Below are 18,069 nucleotides of genomic sequence, written 5' to 3'. Positions count from 1 at the left end.
TCACACACATGTGTTTCCATCTGTCATTGTCAACTGTGAATTTGGTTGACACTTCTATTATAAAGAAAGGGCAAATCGAGATATTAAAATATTTCTTCTAATTAATTTCCTTTCAATGTGCACGAACCGTGCACCCGGCCACTAGTCCCAGTTGATCTCTTAAAACTAGAATAAAGTTGTAACAATCCCAAAGCACTACTGAGCCACTAAAGAAGTGAGCTTCCATGCACAACACTGAACCCTCTTAGAGACCAATGTGTTAGTTGCATTTTAAAGGAAAGTTATTAACAGCAGATGAACATCCATACATGCCTCTTTTCCTAATAACATTCTAATAGCTGATTTGCCTTCTCTTTGAGGGTTATTTTTATGATTGTGTGAGCCCAGCAGAAGCCTAGTCATAAGAGCTCATGGTAGCATGTGCCATGAATTGGAAATAAGTGATATTGTTGGGGCCCCAAGAATGAAGTTCCTTTGAAGTGTTTGTGTTTCTACATGCTTGTCAAATTTTTAATGCCAGTAAAACCAAAAGACGGTTTAGAATTTTAACTAACAGTAAAATGACATTTTATCTTTTTCATGTTCTGGGAAGCACCAATTCTACTGAACATTTTTTTAAAAATTTTAACTATAGCTAATTTTGGTAACAGTGACAAAAGTAGCACTTGTTCTGAAAGGAGAGGGAGCACCACATTCAAGTTCTAACTGGCAACTGAAGAACAGTTTGACTTGATAGAGCTAAGTCTAGAATGATGAAGGAACTCATTATTCTGTTAAATATGTAAAAAACTGCAAAACCTCTCATAGAAGAAACCATATGATATATCATTTATGTAAAGTGCAGACAGGCCCACATGGGGCTTCAAACTTACGGGTAATGGGCAATTTCTTAAGCTGAATGGCAGGTCCACAGGTGCTCATTTTATTATTGTCCTTTATAACTTACAAATATATTACATTCTTTTTTTGAAGTTTATTTTTATTGTTGACACTATTACAGATGTTCATATCCCCCCTTCTTGCCTATGACCACCCTCTACCACCACCCCTTCCCTCTGGCCATCACCATAGTTGTCTATGTCTATGGGTTGTGTATAAATGTTCTTTGGCTAATCCCTTCACCTTCTTTCATGCTGTCCACACACTCGCCCCAGCCGTCCCCAGCCCCGCTCCCTGCTAACAGTTATCACTCTGATCCATGTATCTATGACTCTGCTTTATTTTGCTCATCATTTTGTTTTGTTCATTAGATTCCATATATAGTAAATTAGATCATATGGTACTTGTCTTTCACAGACTGGCTTATTTCATTTAGCATAATAACCTCCAGGTCCACCCATGCTATTGCAAAAGGTAAGATTTCCATTTTTTACAGCTGCATAGTATTCCATTGTGTAAATGTACCACACCTTTTTATCCACTCATCTACTGATGGGCACTTGGTCTGTTTCCAGATTATTGTAAATAATGCTGCTATGTCCCAGCTGGCGTTGCTTAGTGGTTGAGCATCAACCTATGAAACAGGAGGTCACAGTTCAATTACCAGTCAGGGCACATGCCCAGGTTGCGGGCTCAATCCCCAGTAGTGGGCGTGCAGGAGGCAGCTGATCAATGCTTCCATTCTCAATGTTTCTATCTCTCTCTCCTTCTTCTATTCTCCCATTATTAAAAAATAATGCTGCTAAAAACATAGGGTGTATGTATTCTTTCCAATTGGTGTTTTGGAATTCTTAGGGTATACAGACAGTTCTCGGGTTATGTCGGACTCAATGTATGTCATTTTGTGGTTACAATGCCATCTCCCATTTATTTATTTTAAAAAAAAGTTCCGTCATTTTGATGTATGTATATATGTATTTTGTTTTTTGTTATTTATTTACCACAAGTAAAGGTCAGGAATTGTTATCTTTTTAAATTTTTTTTTTTTTTTTTACTGTTTCACTTCATTACTGCTGTGTATGTGCTCCATGTGTGGCATAGGTGCTTATGTAGTTGGGTTCTGACTTACGGTGGAAATCACGATACGTTGTGCCATAGGAAAAGATGTCCAAAGTAACCCAAGGACCTGCTGTATTCCCAAAAGTGTGATCCCTGGGTCAAATGCAGTTCCATTATTTTATTTTTTGAGGTAACTCCATACTGTTTTCCACAGTAGCTGTACTAGTCTGTATTCCCGTAACAGTGCACGAGGGTTTCCTTTTCTTCACATCCTTGCCACGCCTGTTGTTTGATTTATTGATGGTAGCCATTCTGGTAGGTGTGAAGTCATATCTCATTACTTTTTTTTTTTTTCCATTATGGTTTTAATCTCTCTGATGATTAGGGATACTGAGCATTTTGTCATATTTACTGGCCATTTGTATGTCCTCTTTGGCAAAGTATCTATGCAGGTCTTTTGCACATTTTTAATTGGATTGTTTGTCTTCCTGGTGTTAAATTGTATAAGTTCTTTATATATTTTGGAAATTTTCACCTTATCAGATCTTTTTAGTTTGATGCAGTGCCATTTGTTTATTTTTTTCCTAATTTCCCTTGCCCTAAGAGATATATTGGTAAAAATACTGCTATGAGAGATGCTTGAGATTTTACTGCCTATGTTTTCTTCCAAGATTTTTAAGGTTTTGTGACTCATATTTAATTATTTTATCCATTTTAAGTTTATTCTTGTGTATCGTGTAAATTGGTGGTCTAGTTTCATTTTTTTTTTTGCATGTATTTATTCCATTTTCCCAACACCATTTATTGAACAGACTGTCTTTACTCCATTGTATACTCTTAGTTTCTTTGTCAAATATCAATTTGACATACGTACATTGATATCTAGGCTCTGCTCTGTTCCATTGACCTATTGTATATGCCTGTTCTTATGCTAGGACTACTCTGTTTTGATTACAGTGGCCTTGTAGTATAGTTTGACATCAGGCATGTGATACCTCCAAGTTCTTCTTTTCTCAAGATTGCTGAGGCTATTTGAGATCTTTTTTGTTTCCACATAAATTTTTGGAATATTGTATATAAACTCCATTGTCAGCATCATGAACATATTCCTAGATTGCAAGAACCTGAGTAAGGTGAGCTTAACTTTAAGGGAAAGTAAAAACTACCATGTGTGTTTACCATATGATCAGGCACTGGCTTATCTGTGGGTCTCAAATCTATTTAGGATGAAGGATTGCAAAATAGGCTTATCACAAAGGCCGCTGTCAAACAGCCTTTTCACCCTCTTAAGGGTCCCTATGCCTCCTATTCTGAATTGCTTAAGATTTCCCTTAAATACATGGAATCTGTTTCTCATTGGTCTCCATACTCACTGCTTCCTATTAATCACTCTAAGGCAGGTGCTCCTGAAGTTCGCAAAGTCTGTCAGGCTCCCAACAGCAGAGGGAGGGCAGGCTACATGAGAGAAAATGTATCCATATAGTGAGATTGGCCTTTTACGCTACTTATTTGCATATATTCTAATTACTTGTATTGAATCACAAGCTTAAAACGAATCTGTGTTTATTTATACTATTATTAACCATACTACATACAGTGGCCTCAACTTCTATAGTGGCCTGGAAAACATATGTAATTGCACTTTAGCAGGTAAAAATATATTGGTTTTTCTTCTCTAAAAGCAAGGAAAATTAATTCTTTTCAGCTGTTTCATTCCAGGGACAAGCATTTGCTTTGCATTAAAGCAGTGATTTGTAGGCGAGGCTTTGCCAGCATTTGTGATCTGGGGGGGGGGGGGGGGGGGGTAGGAGGTGGGAGGACGGGTGCTACAAACACATTCACATCCAAATTGTCCTTTCACAAGTCTGTTTTTGGGGCTCTCTTCTATGATCCATTGAAACTGTCTCCAAACTATCTTCTTTTTCCTGTGCATTCATCATTATCCAAAACTTTCTACCAATATTGTTTGTTTTTCGAAAGCTTGTGAGGTTATTTCCTGTGACTTCTCATTTTTCTAAAAGAGTGGCCAATTTCTTTCAAAATTTCTGCTAAATTATCAATAAGGATATTCTATTTGGTGCTTAATTTATTCATCTATTAATTATTGGGAGCCTACTATGGAGGGTAAGTAGAAAGTTGTCCTCAAATGATTCACAATCTGGTAGTGTGAGTCTTATAAGGCAATGGAATCTTCTAATAATTGAAAAGATATTTCAAACCCCTCTACTGTCCATGTGAGCCACTAGGTTCACTATTCCTTTGAAATGATTGATTTCAGAAAAAAAGTTAATAAGTGCTGGCCTGGAGGGAAGAGCAGACACTTTAACACATGACTAGGAAGTGTCATGGTGAGTGCCAACTGCATGTTGCAAATAGAACACAAGAAAGGAACAAATCACCTGGGAGAAGGGCTTCCAAAGGATTGTAGGAAGATTCCCTTCTGACTCAGGTCTTAAAGAAGGAATGTAATTGGCCCAGGGCATTTTAAGCAACAGTGACAGCTTGTGAAAGCTACTGGGGGTGGGAAATGGGAGGTTGGGACTCACCCTTTGGAAGACAACTAAGCAATTTGTAGTGGCCAGAACTTGGGGCTTTGCAGATGAGTAGAGAAAAACAAGTAGTAGTCAGAAACAGCACTGAAAGCATGTTCTGGGGTCATATGAAGGAAGTGCATTTCCCATTAAGTTAAGTTACCTTGTAGGGAAATGAGCAACTGAGGTAGAACTGTGAGTGTGTGCGTGCAACCTCATTGAAGAAATAAAAGTAGAGAGCATGAGAGTGATAAAGAATATATATTTTATTTTTACTAGAGGCCTGGTACATGAAAATTCATGTACTGGAGATTGGGGGGGGGGGGTCCCCTCAGCCCGGCCTGCCCCTCTCACAGTCCAGGAGCCCTCAGGGGAAGGAGGGGAACTGGCGATCAGGGGAAGGTGATGCCTCCATCACACTTCTGCTGCTGCCACTGCCAGCAGTGCAAGCCTGGGCCAGCCCTGGTTACCTGAGCCTCGGGCATCCCTGGGCGGCTGGGAAGCCACCATCCAAGGCTTGCCTGCTCCTTGGGCCAGCCCTGGATGGTTGGGGGCCTAAGGGGACTAGGGGACTCTGAAGCCCTGGGTGTTAGTGGGGCTGAGGGGACTGGGCGCTGCTATCTTGTAGCTGTGGGCACCACCATCATTGAGGGCATGGCAGTCAATTAGCATGTTCTCTCCTTATTGGCTGTGGGCGCCACCATCTTTGAGGGTGGGGCAGTCAATTAGCATATTCCCTCCTTATTGGCTGTGGGCACCACAATCTTTGGGACAGCATGAGGGTCAATTAGCATATTCCCTCTTTAATAGATAGGATAGGAAGTTATTCAACATTTAAACACACAAACTAATTACATATACTTATATGGCTCTTATTTTAACCACTATCATCCCTCTGATCCTGCGATTGGTGTAGCTCTCTAAGTCACAGTTGGGTCAGGTTCTCTTTTTTGCCCTTTCTGCTTCAGGACAGTCTGATTTTTTCCTAACTTCCCTTGTTTCTCAGACCATAATTGGGTTCTCTATATAGAGAGAAGTCTGGTGGCAGTATGGAAGTGGAAGATGAGTAGAGGTGGGAAGGAGACAGTCTGGAAACAAGTGACTAGGGCCTGCAAAGTGGAGGGCACTGCTCATATCTGTCCCAGAGGCTCCAAAGAAGGGAACCAGGATTCAGTGATGCATAGTGAAGTCTGAAGTCTGAGTTGCCTACAGATGCAATAGAGCATCCTGATTTGCCATTGTAGATTGTTACACAAATTAGAGGACCATTTGACAGTGAGAAGGTTTGTTATCTATTGCTGCATAAATTATCACAAAAATCTAGCCATTTAAAACAACAAACATTTATTATCTCAGTTACTGTGAGTGAGGAATTAAGGAGTTTCTCATGAGATTTCAATCAAGAAATCTGCCCAGGGGGGCAGTCATCCGAAGGCTCACACTTAGAGGTGAGGCTGTTGACAGGAAGTCTCATTGGGTTTTGGAAGGAGATCACACTTTTTGACCACATGCTGTGTGAGTGTCCTCACAAGATGGCTGTTAGCCTTTCCCAGGATGAGTGTTCCAACAGTAACAGCAAGGAGAAAGCTAAATGCCTCTTTTGACCTATCCTCAAAAATTGTACAATGTCACTTTGCCGTATTTTTATGTATTGGACAGGACTCTCAAGGGGAGAGGAATTAAGCTCCACCTTTTGCAAACAACTTACGGGCAAAGCACATGTAACAAAGTCACACAAGATAACTTTGAGGCTTCCTTCATACTGAGATTCTCTAACTCTATTCGTGAATCAGTAAAGGAAGAACAAATCTTGAAAATACTTGTATTTGAGTCATCCCACACTTGAAGGTACCCACTGGGGCTCTTGTAATTGAGGTATTTGTTAAGAGGAGTGGTTCAGTAATGCCATTCTAGATATTCTATCAAGTGACAATGGGATTTAATTGAATGAAAACACCACTTACGGTTTTCAGAAGAGTAGGTACAGAAAAAGCTGAAGTTAGAAATTGTTTTGATTATTCTATCCAAAAAAGTGATTGACCAATATATAGTAATTTTAATTTTTTTTTAATACTCCTCCTACGATATTTTTCCATTGGTTTTTAGAGAATGAAAGGGAAGGAAGAGGGGGGATGGAAGTGGGGAAGGGGGGAAGAGAGAGAGAAAGAAAGAGAGAGAGAAAGCTGTTGTGAGAGAGACATATTGATTGGTTGCCTCCCACATACACCCCAACCAAGACCAGGCCAGAAATTAAACCAGGAACCCTTCAGTCCATGGGCTGAGGCTCTAACTACTGCACAAAACTGGCTAGAGCTTTTGGGCCTTATTGTGTTTTATTTGGATGTGTAGGAAAGAAAGGCTTCTGAGAAGTCTTGGTTAATAGATACTACTAAGTATTAAGGAACCATGAGTTTTATAAAGTAATAAATGAGAAGTCATGGTCCAAATATGAAGCAAATGAAGTTGTGACCTGATTTGGGGCAATTGATGGGGTACCACACAAAAGAATCCACCTGAGCTTCACATTTGAAATATTCTCATTTTGCAGGCAGAGGTTTATGACAGACACTTTCCATATAGGTATACTCTTCCACTACCGGGATCTGCAGTGAATACTACCGTGTTTCCCCGAAAATAAAACATCCTCCGAAAATAAGACCTACTTACAGGTTTCCTTCTGAGTGAAATATAAGGCATCCCCCGAAAATAAGGCCCCTCCAGGCTCTGTCTCAGAATGAAAATTAATTTACCGTAAACTGGTAGCTAGGGCCGCCCCGACTGGCGTCTAGCAATCAGTGACCTTACGCGGAGTCCTGACGTCACTGCTGTGTGGAGGCAGAGCGGAGATCAGAGTGAACGGTGAGTGCGGGGCCGGAGAGAGGAGGAAACTTTTGCAGATGCGTGTAGAAGAACAGGAGGATTAGAGCGGAAGGGACGTGGCGAAGGTGGTGAGTGCTGGTCTGTCTCTGGTGACACTACCTGATGCTCCTGGCCACCCTCATGATGACTGAAGGTTCTCAGTCAGTGGCAAACCCTGCTCCAGCCCAGATCCAGGCCCCAGAAAGCCCAGTGACAGTCCCCAGGCAGGCCCCAGGGGGTAAATGTCTGATAAAGGGGTAGGGTGAAGGTGTTCAGTGGCACAGGGGTAGGGGGAGGAGGATCACTTAAAATGACACAGAAGGATCAGAGGGGGCAGTCAAAATGACACAGGAGGATCAAAAGGGGTTACTAAAATGATAATCCCCCCTCTGATTCTCCTGTGCCATTTTGATTCCCCCCTCTGATTCCCCCCGTGTCATTTTAAGTGATCCTCCTCCCCCCACCTTGATACCCCAATTCCTTTTTTTTACCCCTAGAAATGAGCGCAAAAAGAAAAAGCTACTCCGTGGAGTACAAGAAAGGAATCGTGGAAGACTCTTGGGGCCAAAATCTTACTGCTTTCTGCAAAGAGAAGATGTTGAGTATCCGACTGGAGCGAAAATGGCGAGCAGAGTATGGTAACCTCATTGAACAAGTGGACAAGGGAAATGCTAAAAAGCGCAAGTGTGGATCAGGTCAGTAACCATTATTTTCCAAGCTGGAAGACCCGATCTGTGAATGGATTGTTGACAGGAGAGCAAAGGCTTTGGCTGTGAATAGGGCTCAGATTCAAGAATTTGCCTTGCAATGGCACCACAGTTTGACATAGCTCCTGAAGACTTCAAAGCATCACAACACTGGCTGGATAATTTCCTTCAGCGAAGTGAACTGTCTTTAAGAAAATCTACAAAATTGTTTAGGTTGTAAGATACTCAAGTTATTAAGCGAGCACTTGCATTCAAGTCCTTTATTGATGATGCTGACTTCTCTAAATACAATCTTTCCAACATGATAGCTATGGGTGAAACTGCAGTGTTTATGGGCCAATCATCTCAAACAATTGAACAGCGGGGTACCTCCTTAGTGTACATTCCCTCCACTGCTTACGAAAGTGCACATGTTTCCTGTATTTTGGCAATTCGTCTGGATGGCACTAAAATCTCACCTTTAATCATTTCTAAGGGCAAGCAGGAAAAGACTGAACGTGTTTTGGGCGTTTTTATTCTTGAAACTGAAAAAGCCTGGGCCACACAAGCAGTTATAAGGAAGTGAGTCGATTTAATGCTGCCACTTGTTATGCAAGGGAGCCAAAGAGGTATGCCAGTCTGGGATGCAGCCAGCAATCACCGCGCTAAAGATACGAAGACATTTCTTCACGAAAGAAAAATAGATCACATAATGATTCCCGCAGGAATGACGGCCTATCTCCAGACTCTTGATATTGCAATAAACAAGCCATTCAAAGACAATTTGCGCATGGAAATTAATGACTACACTGAAAATAGAATGGAGAGAAATCAATGTGGAAACTTTGTGAAACCTAAACTGCAAGAACTTGTGTCTTGGGTGAAGAATTCATGGGAGAAAATCACTGACAGTTGCATTGCAATTGCAATACGAGCAGGCTACCTTGACAAGAAGTACTCATTTAAAGACAGTGCTATTGCTAATCATGAGAGATTTGATCCACTGATTCTGAAAGAAATGGACTCACAAGAAATTCACCAGGAAATTCAGGAATTGGATTGTTATGATGATGTTCCAGAACATGATGACATGATTGTCATTGAATAAATAAGTAAATTCTTGATACTGTAGGATTCACAGTTTGTCTGGTTTGTGTTGACAACTACCGTATTACCAGACCGTATACAGGTAATAAATTTCTTTTTATTAACCATTAAGCAAATAGTTAATGTGCCCTAGTTTAACAAAAAGTGGCCATTTATTTATTTACTAGAGGCCCAATGCGCAAGAGTAGGCCTTCCTTCCCCAGGCTGCAGGCACCGAATTCCCTCTGGCACCCAGGACCCAGGCTTCCCTCTGGATGCCAGCAGGCACCCAGGACTTGTGCTTCCCTTGCAGCCCCAGCTTCATTTATTTTCATTTAACAATAAATGTGTACCGTATTCTTCTTCATGGAAAAATAAGATATCCCCTGAAAATAAGACCTAGCGCATCTTTGGGAGCAAAAATTAATATAAGACACTGTCTTATTTTCAGGGAAACAGGGTACTTACACAATCTTGATACTGTTAATGCTGATTACTAATTGGCACTGTTTGGAATCAATCTCTTATCAAAGATAAGTAGAGATAAGTATAGCTATAGGACAGAATGTAAATGTTTATAACCATGACAATAATGATATGGTTGCTAGAGGTTAGGTAGGGTTGGGAGGGAGAGGAGGAGGAAAAAGGAAAGAAGCACTTGAACTTTCCTATTCTTACACAGTTTAAGAAGTGAGGGATAGTTGATTATATAAAATTGATGGGTCAAGAAATAGTGTGTTAAAGTAGCAATAAAATTTAAAAATATAATTTCAAGCTAGAGTAAAATTCTAACAAAAGTCAGGAAGAAAGGGGAGTGGAACTGGTGTGAGTTGTGTTAATCCCCTCATCCCCTCCCCAACAAAGAGGCATAAGTTACTGACTAATCCAGAAATAGAAGCATGAATACATCCCATAGAGTGAAGGTGTTTCCCACAACAATAACCAGATCCAGAGACTGGTGGCTCTAAGAATGGGGCAGTAAAGATGGCTTTTCATCTCCCTTCCTATCCTTCTGTTCCATGTTTGCTTTCTTACAACATACTGAATATACATAACTTTTTTAAAGCCAAAAATGTAAACATTTATGTAGTTTGTAGCATCTATGAGTTGATACTAGTATTCAGTGGGCTTTAGTAGGTAAACCTCACAAACATCAATCCTAGTTCACTTTAACAAATTTTACTTATTTCATAAATTGACACTACATTTCATTCTTCTTAAGACAGAGAAAATTACAACTTGCTAATAAAAACTATGTAACATAAGCAAAAATTCTATATTTATTCTTAAATATGCATTTTTATATGATACCACCAAAAATACCTTGAAACCTTCAGGATTGATTCTAATGGGCAAGAGTCCAGGCTCAGTAAAGAACGAACCCTCTGTCCAGATCAGTCCATGAAGCAGTTTTAATAACTGTCCTCCCAACTCCTCATATCAATGGTTATTCTGAGTTTGTTTTTTTTGTTTTTTTTTTTGGAAAGCCCAGCTACATCCTCTGCATATTCTAAAATCAAACTCTCTACTGGGAGAGATATTCAAAGATTCATCAATGACTAAGAAGCAAATGGTTAATGTGCCCTAGTTTAACAAAAAGTGGCCATTTATTTATTTACTAGAGGCCCAATGCACGAAATTCGTGCAAGAGTAGGCCTTCCTTCCCCAGGCTGCAGGCACCGAATTCCCTCTGGCACCAAGGACCCAGGCTTCCCTCTGGATGCCAGCAGGCACCCGGGACTTGTGCTTCCCTTGCAGCCCCAGCTTCATCCAGAAGGCAGACTGGAAGGACAGCTGATCTAATTAGCATATTATGCTTTTATTATTATAGACTGGTTTGTTTTTTAAAAGGTAGACATTTAAAAAAAAATTTCCAAAGCCAAATCAATATCCTACATAATAAAAGGGTAATACGCAAATTGACCCTCACTCCAACACACAAGATGGCCACCCCCATGTGTACACAAGATGGCTGCCACAAGATGGCCAGCAGGGGAGGGCAGTTGTGGGCAATCAGGCCAGCAGGGGAGGGGCTATCAGGCTGGCAGAGGAGCAGTTAGGCGTTGATCAGGCTGGCAGGGGAGTAATTAAGGGGTGATCAGGCTGGTAGGCAGAAGTGGTTAGAGGCAATCAGGCAGTCAGGCAGGTGAGCATTTGGGAGCCAACAGTCCTGGATTATGAGAGGGATGTCCAATTGCCCGTTTAGTCCAAATCACACAGGGATCGGGCCTAAACGGGCAGTCGGACATCCCTTGAAGGGTCCCAGATTGGAGATGGTGCAGGCTGGCCTGAGGAACAACCCTACTCCCCTGTGCACAAATTTCAAGTATAATAGGTAGAAAGAGAAAGAGATTACCAAAAATATGATGAGGTTGGTGGTCAGAATCCAGGTGGAGAAAGAGGCCTTTTATATAAGAGTACTTTTTTTTTTTTCCTTTGAAAAATGAGGAGAAAGATTTTATGAAATCTCTTTGGGCTTCTATAGAGAAAATATTGTTTATACTCATAAGAAATGCTCAGTCTTCTATTTTATACTCACAGAACCTCAGGGTATGAAGAGACATGTACTATAACAATCCACAACAGTCATACAACATAGATCAGGCACCACCCACACTTTCTATAAGGAATTTTATACAAAGGTTTGAACTACCTGTAAATTATCTATACTGCTCATATAAAAAATACTTAGAGAAGAATGGATAAATACAGACTGGAATATCCATAAAAGGAAATACTATACAACAATGGAAATGAAGAAACCAATGACATATGTAATAAATGGATGAATTTAACAGGCTTAAAGTTGAGTGACCACATCAGACACAAATAGTGCACATCCTATGATTTCATTTATATAAAATATAAAACCAAACAAAGCTAATCATGGTGTTAAAAGTCAGCATAGTGGCCGAAACCGGTTTGGCTCAGTGGATAGAGCATCGGCTTGTGGACTAAAAGGTCCCAGGTTCGATTCTGGCCAAGGGCATGTACCGTGGTTGCGGGCACATCCCTAGTAGGGGGTGTGCAAGAGGCAGCTGATCGATGATTCTCTCACATCGATGTTTCTAACTCTTTATCCCTCTCTCTTCCTCTCTGAAAAAAAATCAATGAAGTATATTTAAAAAAAGAAAAAAGAAGTCAGCATAGTGGTTAACTTTGGAGGGAGTAGAGACTGGGAGGGATTACAGGAGGTGTTCTGGAGAAGTAGTAAAGTTCTATTTTTTTTTATATGGGTACTGCTTACATAGGTGGGTTCACTTTGTATTAATTTGTCAAGCAGTTGCAGCTATGATTTGTGCACTTTTCTACATGTATGTATACTTCAATTAAAAGTCAATTAAAAAATAACATACAAAGCTCCTTGCTAGTTTATGTGGTACCTTTATGCAGATTTTTCTAAATGCCCCCTCTGGGTGGATGAGTTAGAAAAAGATACCCCATAGGCAAAGATAGCCCACAAGCTTGGGCCATGGCAAGTGGAGAGCAGACTGGGTTTTATCCCCACTGATGCATTTGGCTAGACACAAAAGCACACATCTGGATGAACATCTGCAAATCTGAAAAACACTCATTTGGTCCGTCCTCACCACAGCTTTATGAGAGGACATGGCAGATGTCCTTATTTTACAGATGTGGAAGTGACAAAGAGCAGTAAGACTGATGCATGAAGGTGTCGCAGCTAATAAGCAATGGAGTCAGGATGGATTTCTAGGCCAGTAGTTCTTCACATGGTTCTGATTACTTTTTGGGAGGGAGGACAGGAAGGAACTCTCTATGTTACTGTGTATATTGTTATGGGTCATCTCAAATGTTTTGTAGAATAAGGCAGGGGATAAATACGTGGTCCCATATTCTTAATATTGAGCTTTTGTGAAGGTCCTTGGTGCTAAGCCCATTTGAAAACTATTCTCTACGCAGAGACTCAGAAGTAAACATTCATCTTTTGGATGTTTATCTATGCAAAAAGATCAGGAGAATAGAAAACGTTACATGTCAACAGAGCATCCTGGCTCTCCCACAGCTTATTGACTTAAGGATATAAATCTTTCCTTGTCTTGAAAAAATTAAAGAGTAAGACACACACATGCTGTTTATGTCCAGCTTACCTAGAAGTGTCTGCTTATTTTGGGAGGAGTCAGGCTCTGCAGAACATCTGCAAGATCGAAGAACAATCACTCCTCCAAGCACACCATCTTCACTGGCCAGGAAAGGTGAACCTAGGCAGAAATGACTAGTGATCACTTCTCAGTCAATTTTACTATTTTCATTTGATTACTACAACAAAAATGTGCTATGAATAAGATCTTGAACGATGCCCATTTCCTGACAATCACCATTGTTCCTGCCTTGTATAGGCTTGATAGCAAAGGCAGGCTGATGCCTGAACAGGGGTCATTTGGCAAAGTCGGTGCCAGATGCTGCCAAGAAGACTTGAGTGGGGGTGAAGTGTGCATTATTGTATTCAGAATGGAACTGGAAACACTACCAGATTAAAGGACCAAATACAAATACAGAAAAAAAAAAAATGCTCAGCAATTCCCTTTGATCAGCTCTTAGGGATCACTTCCCAGGCTCTCCCTGCTGTCAGGGGCATGCCACCAAAAGCTTTGATTTAGTACCTTAAATTCAATTTTAAACAATAAGCCACAAATTTTATTACAAACATGTTAAAACACTCCCGAAGGTTTACACAAACAAGGGTGAAACTACATTTCTATGAGAGTCCAGTGGTTGGAAATGACTGGCCTCTGGGATCTCACACACTGAGCCGCCGTGAGCATTTCAAGAACACGACATTTTAGGACCCCTCTTGCCTCTTCCCCAAGGACATCTTCCTCAAACATCTGGCTTAGCAAGTGAGCATGTGAACCCATATGCTAGCAAAGAAATTAGTAAAAATAAAAGCCAACCAAACTGGATTTGGGGGAGCTCTGGTTAAAGTTAGTAGATGAAACACATCTCCACTCTTTCCTCAAATCCCAGTAAGCTAAGGGGAAAAGAAGATAAAAGGGAAGGCCCAATAAGGACAGAGAAAAAGACATGGGGGGTGGGGGTGACCAGAAACAAAATGGGCAAAGGAGACCTATGAAAGCTGAACCCTAAGCTTCCAAGGAGTTGGGTGGGTGGGTGGGTGGGTGGAGGAGAGGTTGGTTGGAGTGAGGGGATTCCTATAGAAAATCACTCAGTTTTGTCAAAAAACCCAAAGAGCACCAGAAGTTGGAGGCTTCAAGTTCTTCTGAAGGCAGGAGTATGGAATGGGGTTGCAATAAAGATGGTTGGCTGTGTCAAAAGAATCCTGGGTTCCTTACAGCTGGTCCAAGTTCAAATGTCTCTACCTCTTCCCTCTCCAATGACTCAGCACTCCAAGCTATGGCAAACCCTGCCTCTGCCCCTTGCTTCCTCTGAAAAGCCTCTCAGTGCACCCTGTACTGCCAACACTGCAGCAGGCTCTGGTCTGGCCTCCCTGCCCCACTCATTCAGATCTCTAAATTGATTAATTCAATAAATATGTATTATGTGCTAGAACTTTTCTAGGTATTGATGATACAGCAGTGAACCAAATGAAATCCCTGCTCACATCCAGTTGAGCAGGTTGGGGGACAATAAACTCAAGTCAATAAAGAAACCCAATTAGATAGTAGTAAGTAAATGAAAAAAAAAATGATTCCCAGTAAATGACAGAGGGTGTGACTGGGCCAGGGACCACTGTACATCAAGGGGCAGGGAAGGCATCTTTTGGGAAGGAGCTAATAATCATGTGAAGGTCTGGGGAAAGAGTATTCTAGGCAGATCAACCAAACAAATGCACAGACTCTGAGGTGGGAAGGAGCTTGGGTTCAGAAAACACAGAGGAGGCCAGAGGGGCAAGAGCCAAATGGGAGAGGGGAAGAGATGGTAAACCATGTGTTCAGAGAGACAAGGAGTTTGGATTTTACTCCAAGTGTGATGAAAAGATGATGCAGGACTTTAACCAGGACAATTATAGTTTTTATTTGCACTGGACTAGTTGGCAGGGCAAGAAAGAAAGCAGCAAGCCACCAAAGAAGCTGCCATGGCAACCCAGCTGAGAGATGACAGGGACTTGGGTGAGCTAGTGGCAGTGGAGCAGAGTGGTAAGCCCACAATTTATTCTGTAAGTAGTAGAACCAATGGGGCTGTTTATGTGAGGGACATGGGAAACAGATATATCAAAGTTTACTCGAATAAGAAATATGTGTCCAAGCTATAATCACATTACCAAACCATTCAAAAACCATCAATGGTTCCAAACTGCCCAAAGAAGAATGTTGAAAATACTAACCCTTACCTAATCCTTCTCTCCCTTCCCAACCTTCTCTATTTATTTTTACACATGATATACTCTAGCCAAATTTGGACTTCTTGAATCTCATTTGCCCAAGGTCTATGGTTATGAACTATCCTTCCAGGCTCCCGTTCCTTCCATTAACTGAATCTGTTCTTCAGCTCACTGCCTTTATACAGACCCAGGATCTGTGGGGTGAGGATATCTGATTCACCTTTCAAACCCTCTTAGTGACTAACAAAGTGCTTTCACTCATGCACCACCTTCCCCATCCCCAATCTCCTCAAAACAAACACACTCACTCCTGACTTGTGTGGTGTGAGACATGAGGACGATAAGACCGTATGTGAGTGCTCTAAAGGGGGTGGGGTCCCAAGTCACCAGGGAAGCTTAATGTCAGGGTTCCTCATCCTTGGTATCAACTCATTCAATAATTTAATGAAACAAGAATTAGAGATATTGAAAGATTCCAAATTTTTCATGGGAAGTACTCAGATTTCATATTATCACTATGATGTTAAAAAAAAATGCTGACTCAGACAGAAAATTTTTTTTTAAGTTCCAGGATCACAATTGTGTTCTTCAGCAAATATATTTTAAAACAATCTATGCTTCAGCTTCTTTAATTAAAAGACATCTTTCTGGGCTGTTATGAGGATTGATTTTATATACGTGAACTTCGTATCCTCTAAGGCAGTGTTTTTCAACCTTTTTTGGGCAAAGGCACACTTGTTTCATGAAAAAAATCACGAGGCACACCACCATTAGAAAATGTTAAAAAATTTAACTCTGTGCCTATATTGACTATATATAAAGTAATTCTCTTGAATAGGAATCAAATAAACACAAAGAAAGTATTTTATAATTACTTTATTATGAAATATTAAGTAAACAAAATAGTGAAAAATTATAAAATTCTTGTCTTGTCTGCACCTACGGCACACCAGGCAATAGTGTGCCGCGGAGCAGCGGTTGAAAAACGCTGCTCTAAGGTACTAAACATTTGGTGGTAGCAATGCTGATGGTAGGAAGACACTTCATAGCATTTTGCTGGTTCTCAAGGATTATCATGTTGAACAAAATCTATTAAGGTACCTACCTGGATAACCTACAACAGCTGGAACCAGTGCTCAGCTGACATTCAGCAATTAAGAGGGGTGGTGATAGGGTATCAATTTCCCAGTTAAAATGTTAAGTAGTCTCTGTCTAAAAGGAAACACTATTCTTATTGTTCCCGGTAAGAAAAGAAAAATTAACATGGAGTGACATGTTGGGCAAGGTGGTAGATGCTTTCTATACCCATACAGAAAACTGGTGTCTGCCCTGGCTGGTATTTCTCAGTGGACAGAACATCAGCCTGCCCACCCAAGGTTCATGGGTTCAATTTCCAGACAAGGGCAGGTAACTGGGTTGCAGGTTCAATCCCTGGCCTCAGTCGGGATACATACAGGAGGCAATCAATTGATGTCTCTCATATTGATGTTTTCTTTCTCTCTCTCTCTCTCTCTCTCTCTCCCTCTCTCTCTCTCTCTCAAAAATTAATGGAAAAATATTAATACATATGCAAGGAGTTGCTTAAAATAAGTGAAGAAGATTAAAGAAATGATAATAATTAAGCCTCCTTCACCCTAATAAAATGTCTCAAATAGATTATTTAAATGCCCAGTCTATAATTACTCTGGAATAAAATTATAATTACAGATGGTAAGAAACACATTCACTGTGAGCAAATGTGTACAATCTGGACATTCAATTAGATTGTAAACTCAGACTATAAAAAATGAGACAACTACTTACTGTATTTTGTGCCATAATCTTTAAGGATGAAGAATATGAAAAAATGAAAAGGAGAATCACTCTAAGTATTAAAAAAAAATAAGTCAATGGGAATATTAATCAATATTATTTTGAGAATTGCAATTAGAAGAATTTTAAGTAAAAACAATAATTGTTGAGTCATAAAATCCAAAAGAAAAAAAATCCAAACTTTTGGAAGGGTAAGGATGTGATGGTTTTAAAGAACAGCCAAAAATAGCTTCCTCGACTAGGGATGGCATTGCCCATCACAGCCCAGAGCTGTATACGTGACTTTAATCCACCAGAGAGACTTCCTCTCTTTATCAGATTTATCATTCTTGGGGCCATCAATCAGACTCAGAAAGATAGGGAACCAGACTGGCCTGGTTTTGGTCAGGAATCAAGCCTAGAACAATCAATTGTGATCAAGAGGCCATGGAGTTGGGTCACAGAAAGACAGACAGACAAATTCCCAGATAAACACAAAACACAAATGGAGACAACACTGGGGTATGGAGCCAGGCACCCAGGATCCTACTTGAGCTTAGACAATCCACTTCACCTCTCTGTGCCTTGCATTAGTCCCTCATTTGAAAAATCAGGAGACTAGATTAATAGTCCTTGGTATTTCCACCAGTTCGAACAGGAATAGTCCTAGGCGTACTGTCAGCTTTAGAGACTCATGCCTACCCATAAGCAGCAACCAGCCATTACCTGATGCCAGCAAGCACCTTTTGCAAAACCTGATACAACACTCCCTCTTCAACATGTGAGAACTTATTAAGAGAGTGAGTCTGTAGTTGGACGGCAGCTGCTAGTATTCCATCTTCCAATCACATTGAACAAAGGACCTCTGTCTTTTAAA

General features: G+C 40.6%; 1 protein-coding gene across 4 annotated transcripts in view; it reads right to left on the bottom strand.

Annotated features, from left to right (window-relative positions):
- TASP1 (taspase 1) overlaps positions 1-18,069 on the bottom strand; it is a 244,006-nt gene that overhangs the window by 42,577 nt on the left and 183,360 nt on the right. For 2 of the 4 annotated variants that reach the window (XM_084887644.1, XM_084887645.1), the window contains one exon: positions 13,210-13,320. The exons of the other annotated variants lie outside the window; for them this stretch is intronic. In XM_084887644.1, coding sequence (XP_084743770.1) covers positions 13,210-13,320 — 111 coding nt within the window. The remainder of the gene's footprint in view (positions 1-13,209; positions 13,321-18,069) is intronic. 4 annotated transcript variants of the gene reach the window in all.

The sequence above is a fragment of the Pipistrellus hanaki genome (genome assembly GCF_964339955.1).
Source record: "Pipistrellus hanaki genome assembly, chromosome: 6".
Lineage (NCBI taxonomy): Eukaryota > Metazoa > Chordata > Mammalia > Chiroptera > Vespertilionidae > Pipistrellus > Pipistrellus hanaki.
This window is presented reverse-complemented; position numbering and strand designations above follow the sequence as displayed.